The sequence below is a fragment of the Diorhabda carinulata genome, chromosome 9 (assembly GCF_026250575.1).
Source record: "Diorhabda carinulata isolate Delta chromosome 9, icDioCari1.1, whole genome shotgun sequence".
NCBI lineage: Eukaryota > Metazoa > Arthropoda > Insecta > Coleoptera > Chrysomelidae > Diorhabda > Diorhabda carinulata.
In genome coordinates this window covers 14,687,958-14,697,303 of record NC_079468.1, presented here as the reverse complement: position 1 = coordinate 14,697,303, position 9,346 = coordinate 14,687,958, and the positions used below count along the sequence as shown (strand labels likewise).

At 33.4% G+C, this 9,346-nt stretch overlaps 1 protein-coding gene across 1 annotated transcript in view; it reads left to right on the top strand.

Moving 5' to 3' along the window:
* Positions 1-8,345: 8,345 nt before the first annotated feature.
* Positions 8,346-9,346, top strand: part of LOC130898141 (uncharacterized) — a 55,944-nt gene continuing 54,943 nt past the window's right edge. The window contains exon 1 of the mRNA XM_057807209.1: positions 8,346-8,930. Within this exon, the coding sequence (XP_057663192.1) occupies positions 8,834-8,930 (97 nt within the window). The 5' untranslated portion in view covers positions 8,346-8,833. The remainder of the gene's footprint in view (positions 8,931-9,346) is intronic.

Sequence of the window (9,346 nt, the reverse complement as noted above, 5' to 3'; positions counted from 1 at the left end):
AATGAATCCGCAGAAACTTGATTATTCTACGGAGTAAATTGAGGTATAATGGGAATATAGAAGCACTTTTCACTAAACGATACTGCTTGAAAAAGGTTCAAATGAATTTCATTATTGAAGCCCTATTTTGTAATAGAAAAATGAATTTTTATTGATTTGATTCAGTTTTATCCTTGTAAAATCATTTGAATCGAAGGAATCAAGACAATAGGTTCATTGAAAGTTAAATAAAGTGTGATAATAAAAAACATGAGTCAATTTTTACTTGTACATTGCTTTCTAAACAGAAATGGTTTTAAAAGTTGTATACTTGAAGATTAGGCAACATTCTAAACAATCAACAAGTTATTTAAATTGCATAGCTTTCACAGTTTTTAACATGTGTTTACTTTTTAACTTCAAACTCCTATTATTTCTCGTGCTTGAAATACGAAAATATTTTTATAGTAAATTCTTCATGAAACATCAGACAATAATAAACTTTATTTGGGTGAAATGTATATTGGGAAAAACACGAACTTAAAATGAATGATCTGAAAGCCTTTTATTAATTTAAGGTTAATTATTTTTGGAATGCGTTAAAGACTTTTAGTTGACTTGGAAAATATTGATAAAACAAAACTTAATATTCATCAGTAGAAATGAACTGCCAGCAAATTTCATAAACTATTACTATTGGTGCCAAATAAAAAAAATATGCTTTCTAAATAGTAGAAGTAGAGGTGAACGGTTATTTATGTATAAATGCACTGATTTCATACTTTTTGCCATGAGGCTGACAAGTGATAAAAAGCCGCGCCACATAAATTCAAAATTTTCAAAATCGGCATGGAAATCTTAATTTTTTTCTTTTATTTATATTAAAGGTTATAGAACAGTTTAAAATATTACTTACTATTGTTAAAAGTTTGTAAGCTAGTTGAAATGTAATCGACTGCTGTCAAACATGGATAAATCCGCGGATGGGTGCGAAGATGGACTTTCCACCCCTACTGTCATTTCGACAGGCCCTCCTTCCTTTTCCCTGAATTCTATGGGAGATTCTGGGAGGTCTAATATTTTTGTTAAGAGTTAGTCTGTTGGCTGTTCACTCTTGTCTTCTTGGTTGTCTTGACATCTCAATGAATGTGTGTGTTTCGCTGCCTCGGGTAAATTCTTTGCAAACTTCTTCTGCAAGAAAAGATCTAATCCGAGTGGTCTTTCACCTTATTTACAGCTGGCCCGGATGTATAACTCGGCACTTGCTTATAAAGTGCGAAGTTATCGTGTCGGCGGTTGACACAGAAAACTTAGAATCTTGGAAGAATTTTTTTTTGTTCTTTGATTTTTTCTGGTGTGTGGTTTTGTATTTTGCGTTTTTTGGATATTTGTTATTTTAATACTAACCTAACTTAACCTACCTAACCTGTCGATCCAGTTATCTTCTCTGTTTCCCGTGCTTTCTATAATCCTCTCTTGTATACCTGATGAGTTTCTCGGTAGGATGTGTTACCAACTCGTCGAATAGCTTTTCTACCCTGTCTTCCATGATGTCCAATACTTTTTGCGGTCTTGCGGTTCTCGCCTCTTGTTATCAAGTAGACATTTAATCCTTGTCTCAGTGTTATATTTTGTTAGCTTTTTCCTGTTCGATTTGCATATTTGTCTCATAACCGGTATTATTATACTCCAAATAAATCTAAGTTTTTTCTGTGTTTAGCTTGCTTTTTATACCGATTAAATCACATAGTATGGCTCTCTCATTCGTTGAAATTGAGACCTTGATCTTACGTTACGCTAGGTATTTGGCCTTTTTTGTCCAATGGAATTATCGTCGTTGATTTTTATGTTCCGGTCGGGCCGGTGGCTCCTTCTTCTCTTGTAGAGAACGGCTTGGTTTTCTCGTAGTTTACTTCTATTTTTCATGTTTCGCACCATTCATCTATTTAGTTTGCAGTATTTTGGAATATTTTCGTGATGTTTTCCACCTTTACGCAGCTTATTGTTATTGCGGGATCGTGCATATATAGCTCTGTCATGGTGTTCTTCGTTAATGGGATGACGGCTGTGTATATATTATCAAACATCGGTGATAATACTGATCCTCGCAGTACTCCCGCCTGCTGATCTTCAACCTTCGATTTTTCGTTTGCAGCATTCACCTGAAACTTCCTGTCTGAGGTACGTCCCAGAAATTTTATGAGTGGTGTATCCTGCCTCTTTCATTTTGGAAAAGTCTTTTAAGTCTATGGTAAATTGTGGAATTCTGCCACAGAATAATAAGGTGTTACGAGCAGAAATGCCTTTTCAATTTTCAATTTTCGCAACCTATTAAATGTATTTGCCATTTTTAATTCTGAAGGTAGATGATTGAATAATACTTTGGCACTGAAGATAATTGATTTTTTTACCCGATCAGAAGTTGGTATAGTTAAGTTAATATCCAAATTTTTTTTCTAGTAGGGTAGGTATGGATGGGTCTTCAAAACTCAGGTTGAGTTTTGAAAGTGTTTGCGAGCTAAACAAACAAATTCTAAAATTAAAACAGCGAGGAGAGTTAAAATTTTGTGTTTTTTAATAGTAGAATTCGCAATGCGTTCTATTACTCAAACCATAAACATAACGAAACGCTCTTTTTTGTAATTTGAAGATGGATTCGAAGAGGTGCGAACTACATGACCCCCAGAAAGGCAAACCATAGCGAAGCTGCGATTCGAAAAACAAGTAGTACATAAGTTGTTAAAGTAGTACGAGAATCAAGCTGTTCAGTCACAGATTCAATAGCAAAACAAGCAGAGGATAATTTTTTTGTCAAGTTTACTACATGTACACAGCATTGAAGGGCATCGTCAATATGTAGACCAAGAAAAAAATCGAATTTGGGGATCGTATTAAGTCATTGTTGAGTTTCATAGGTTTAAGAGCTCCTTTACAGAATAAAAATGAAGTGTTTAAACGGACACTGTTCGCATCACACCAGCATGTAAAGCTTGTATATCTGGACCACTTCTAATTACACTGGTTTTACTTTTTCACTAATTCATAAGTCTGTGACCTCATTAATGTATCCAAAAAAAGGAATAAGACCCAAAACTGAACATTGAGGTACACCACTGCCAAATGGCAATTCACTTGAAACTTTATTAGCTTGTACCAATTGTTTTAGACAATCAAGGTAAGATACAAACCACTTTAAGGGGAGAGTGTGGCATCTTTGAATAAATTTTTTCAAAATATTTTCCAAAATCAAATCGGAAAGGGCCGGTGCGTTGTCATGGTGCAATATTCAGCCTATTTAATCAAGTTGGGGCCTGATGGGGAGAAATATAATCACATGAACGATGCCGTTGATATCTTGAAAAAAACGTTAAATACTGCATTCTTTTGTGACATCTTCGCTTATGTTTGACGTTCCTCAGTTATTCCTACTTATTGTTACTTTTATTTACGGTTGCTAAGAGTATACTCAGATATTCAGATATTCATTGATTATCTAATTCAACCAGTTTCTGTTATCACTCTGAATAGATTTACTTAAATCTTTTGCATGTTTACATCTTACGAACCGTTTCTCTGTCGAAATTAGATAAAGGACAAATGATTAGACGCTGGTGAGATGTGTTCAGCGTGCGCTAACGGTCACATTGGTGTCTGTACGAGTGATAGCGGGCGTTCATTTACATGGATCATTTCCACTTTTCTGGAATTTAATACGTGTGTTTTCAACATATACTTATTTTCATGCACTAACTGCAATTTAGGCAGAATATCGAAGGGGTTATATTGTATTACGACACGTTTTAATGTGAGTAATGCTTCAGAGTAATGCTGTGAGTAATAATTCAAGCTTTGAGTATGTAAAATTGAAAAAGAGATAGACTCTTTGCTTGGTCTTCGTTCGCTCCTCAATAGCGATACTTCTGACTGACCATAGTTTGTAGTATAGAAAATAATTCCAGTTTCATCTATTCCCAATTCCACTAAGCTGTTCAAATATCCAGCCTGGTGTTATTTTCCGGAAATTAGAAAATTATAGATAATATGTTGAGTTATTTCAAATAAAAACTAGATCCAGTTGTAACTGCCGTTTTGCTCATATTTAATCTAAAAGAGAAGCAAGCATAAAAAAAAATGAAGTCATATAAATAACAATGTCATATTAACTACATATTATTACAATTTGTTGACTAAGTTGAAATGAAGAGTGAACACGTACTCTGTTTCGCACTTTAGAAACTTACAGTAGGCAGAGCACGGAATGAATTAGAAATGAAATTAGAAAAAAATTCAAAGCATATGATAGTGAAGATTCCGTGCGTTTAAATAAAGACTATTCGTAAATGGAAACAAATTGGTTATGCTTGAAACGATGTTAGTTGAAGCTTTAAAAGGAAGTCAACGAACAACAGATTATTATGAAATAAAGAGAATTCGATCCATTGTTTGTAACAAGACGAAAATAATTACAAGTACTTTTCATTAGAAACTCATGCATTTCTGGTCAGTGGTGTACAGAATTTTTTAAATCAGATAAAAATAATGAATATGATAAATAATATTTTTCAGAATATGATGAGATAGGTAATATTACCACTTGTATACCCATTGATGGATATATACTCCGCTTTTATCATTCATTTTACTCTATGGATATTTCATGGAAATTGAAATTGTCCTTGAGGCACTACATATAGATTGCAAAATCATGCTCATAAGATAACACAATGAAATATACCCCAAGTCTTTTTCATAATTCTAATTCCAAGGACCCTTCAATGTGTGCAAACAAGAAGTAAGAAGTAATCTTGGCAGGTATGGAAACCTATATTCCTTACTCTTTCAAGGGCCTTGTCGATAAAAATCCATGGTTTGATAAAAGCTGCAGTAGAATAGCCAACAACAAAAGTAGTGTTTATCGCAAATGAAGCTTGTGTCCTAGTACCGAAAATAGTATAAATTTTGTTATTTCAAGAAATACTTGCAAGTAGACTAAATATGCTTGAAAAGAACTATATAATGGGTCAATTGCAGTGCCTGCGAAACAGAAGGCATATTTGTTGGGTCGCATGTTTGCGTCAAATTCAATGCTTTATACGCGGGGAAAACTGCCACCCCGCCTGTCTGGAGTTGGTTTAGCGATGCCGGAAATAGAATTTCGACACTGAAATGTGGCAAAACTTTTCAAAGTCTTTGACATCAATAAAGCCATTGGCACTTATGGAATACCACCAATTGTATTAAAAAATGCGCAGCTGAACTAACACGTCCGCTATGTAAGCTCTTTTCTCTCTCATATAAAAGAGGTCTCTTCCGTGCAGATTGCGAAGTTGGTCGGAATCAAGGGGTCATCCATAAATTACGTCACATGTTAATGGGGGGGGGTATCATCGGAATGTGATATAGTGTGACAAGGGGCAGGGGAGGGGGCAAAAACTTTGTGACATCACATGTTAAAATTCAAAATTCATCACGCAAAATTTAATTAGTCGTTTGTTGCTTCCTAACTAGTCGTTTGTTTTTCTGTTTAAAATATTTGACTTCTTTATGTTAATTTTATCAAAGATTATATAATAAAAGTAAGAAAAAAATAAAAATAACTGTTTTCTTTTGATTATTTTTGAATAAATATATAAATTTGAAAAATGTGTGACGTCACATTAGAGGGGAAGGGGGTTTTGAAATTGTGACAACCTGTGACAAGGAGGGGGGGAGGGATTAAAAAGTCCTGAAATTTGTGTGACGTAATTTATGGATGGCCCCCAACCCATACCAAAAAAGGAGAAAAAAACGGTTCCAAACAACTAACACTCAATTGCTTTCGTCCCAACCACCTTTCCAGGCAATGGAGAAAGTTGTTATTGAGCATATCTTGAGATATTTGTTGTTGAGGTTGGCAGTAATATCCTGGAATAGTCACTTGGCCGAATTAACTGAGGTAGTTCACAAAAACTTGGAGCTATATACACCACAACAGCTTCTAATTCTCTTTTAGGCCCAGACTCATCCATTTTTGGTGTATTGCTCGTACATTTGGAAGTCGCCTCCCAAGCATATCTTTAGGATTCTCAATTACCTACTAACTCTCCGAGACTACCATGGCAGATGCTTTTTCGAACTGTCCAACTTAATCTCACATAGAGCAATATTTGTAGAACTTTCTCCACAGGCAGACGTGGCTTATGAACGCCGGGTTCGCCTGTAGATGCCCAGAACGTCAATTTATTGGGATTCCTTTCTTTGAAGAAGTGAAAGCTTGTGGAATCAGCTACAAAAGAACAACTTTCCATTCCAACATGATAGGTACCATTCGAACTATACGCGTGTGCTTGCTTTTTACATAAAAAAAATAATCATCGTATATTGAGGCAATATATTGATTTGTCATAATACGCGTAACATCTGCATACTTAAATCAATTATTTAGATGTTTTTACACAGTAAAAATGAAAAAATAAATACCATGACACCATATTTCTCATTCGGTAAGATCTTATATTATTATTGTATAAATAGATTTTTTTTCATAGGTTAATTTGTGTAAGGACCGTTGAGTATTGTTGTCCCTGACCACACTTTGATGCTACTAGAAAATATCGTAGTTCAATTGAATTTATCAATGAAAAAATTATCAAAATGAAATTGTGCTTGTTGTAAGGGCGTAGTGAGAATTTGAAAGATTTTAATGCAGCTGAGTGTGTGACTATTTTTCGAAAAAAAATGATGATTTTCCTACGATATTGATTTATGCTGGGCCACAGGGCTACGGGGAGTTTGTAATATTAGAAGAAAAATACATGAGTACAATTGTTTGTAAGTTGGATATGAATAATTTTGGAAATTTGAATTAGATAGCTGAAATACTTGGTCATCTCACATGTCGTGCTTTGTCTGGTTTCCAGGCATACGCAGAATGCCATTATACTGCTAATATCGAAAAGCTTTGCAAATTTAAATGATACTAAACCAGAAAATCATTTCAGAATTGATTTCAGTCTGAACATTTGCCAAAATGTCAGAAATATTTGTCCCCTCAGAATGGCAGAATGTCACAGAAGCACACTACATTAATTTATTATCAAAATAAAGCGGTCGACAGTCAATGAAAACAAAACTGGACCACTTGGGTTTGAAGGTTATCCAAGACCTCTTTTATGAGATTCAGATTAAATAGATTCTAATGTAATTGATTATTATAGCGCTCATAGATTTGATAATAATAATTATAATGATACTTATAATTGTTAAAGATACTTATCATAAAAAAATGATGTTTTGGTGATAATTATGAAAAAGATGATTATGATGATACTTATAAATATAATTATTATGAAGATTTTGAATATTTGCTATTATCGAAGTAAATTTCTAATTACTAATAGCTTGCATGGAAGGAATCTCTATATTGTATGTAAATATTTAAAAGACATATGAATGCATAGAAACGGTTTTTCTTTAATTTCTAATTTCTGAGACCTTTTCATATATTAATGCATCTAAATGATCATGATTTTAGGTCCCCTCTGTTTTAAAATTAAATTTTTCAATAATTTTTAGAACAATGATAAAATTTGACATTTATTTATCGATTATCGATAATTATATATGATATCAAATTATTTTGCGTAGACGAAGAAACTTAATTATCGTTAAAGGTTACAATGAATTTTTAAATTGTTATATTTCTTATTAGAGTAACTTTATTTTTGACGTTCTAGTTCATTTTAATAACAAATGATAAAAGCTCGTTTTTTAAAATTTTTTTTTTTTAATTTAGGGTTTTAGTACAACAGGGTTTTCGCCCTGGTACCCTGAGGCGCAGTTTTTTCCATAACTGAATCGTCCGAATCAAAAGGTCATCCAGTTCATATTTGAGATCATTTTCACTTTCACTATCTGGCAACTCTGCCAATACATGGTCCCTTGACTCAATTGGACTTTGGCGCGCATTTATTACACTTGCGTTATCTTCGTTATATTGTTTCTTTTCAGCTGAAGTACACGGCTCGTTACAATCTACACTTTTTGCGTTATTTGTATTGGTTTTTTGAGAAAGCGAGAAAGAGAAAAATTATTTTTTCAACACGAGATGACATTTCCAGCGCAACAAATCACAGACGTAAATACACGTGCTATTGAAATACAACTAATACTAAGCGCCGATTGATTGCGCATGCATGTACATGTAAATATGTACCGGTCCCTCAGGACCGATCCCGCACTAGATTAACAAATTGTAATGTCTGCGTTACGGGTCTCCAAAGTCCTGTACATTTTCTCCTTTAAAAATGATCTCAACACTCAGTTACGGAGATATGCTTTTCGCAAATCTTAGACATTTGCAATTTTCATATACCACTCTACATTAATGAACGATACCGGTCCCCAGGAGCCGATAACGCAGACAACCCGTTGAAAAAGAAACAGTTATTCGAATGTAATAAACTGATTTATCGTGAAATAAAACATGCGCCACTGTTTTAAATGTGTAGGTCAAGATAAGTGGCAATAGTTTATATACTTTGAATACGTTCTTGTTCTTTATAAAACAGTATCATCAACTCAGTTTTTTATTAACATTAATTTTATAGTGAAGATATTATATAACGGTGAACACACAACCAAATTCGTTATTTATTTGATCAACATTTTATAAAGTAGATAGCATCGAGTTGGAACCGTTATAAATGCAATCAATTAAAAAAGAATAACTTGTTTAACCGATTTAAACCGAGTTGTTAGTGTTAAAGCGGAATATCCTCGAAGAACTTCAATATTTCGTGGGTGAAGATGTTACGCATTTGTGATTAAATAATTATAAAAGGCTGTCATTTGATAGACATGAATTCTACTGGTCATGATCATTCGCCGACAGTTTTGTTTATTTTCCTTTATATTTGTGTTTTTACTTCAACTTGGTGTCAAGTGTCAACGGTTGGATGAATTTAGAAAAGGTAATTTTTCTTTTTCTATTATTATTATTATTATTATACAGGGTGATTCAAAGAAGCTGATCCCTTTCTAGGATATGTAGAAAACTGAAAAATAAATTGGTGAATTTGTGTTAACATCTGACTCTCATAGACGGCTCTAATTAGACGGTTCGTACGAAATAGTATTGAGCATACTTGTTGAAGATCAGATTTATTATATATATCAAAATTTCAAGTGAACGTAAGCAACTTTAAATTTTATTCCAAACAGATACTCATGAAAAAACTGGATACTGTGTAGCGTGCTAAGAATATTTTGATTTTAAAATAATGAAGTTATAACATTACTGTGATTTATTGATAGTTACTATGAAGTCAACAATAATCTTTTTGAAACCTTATTATTTGTAGAATGAGATATTGTTATTCAAAATGTA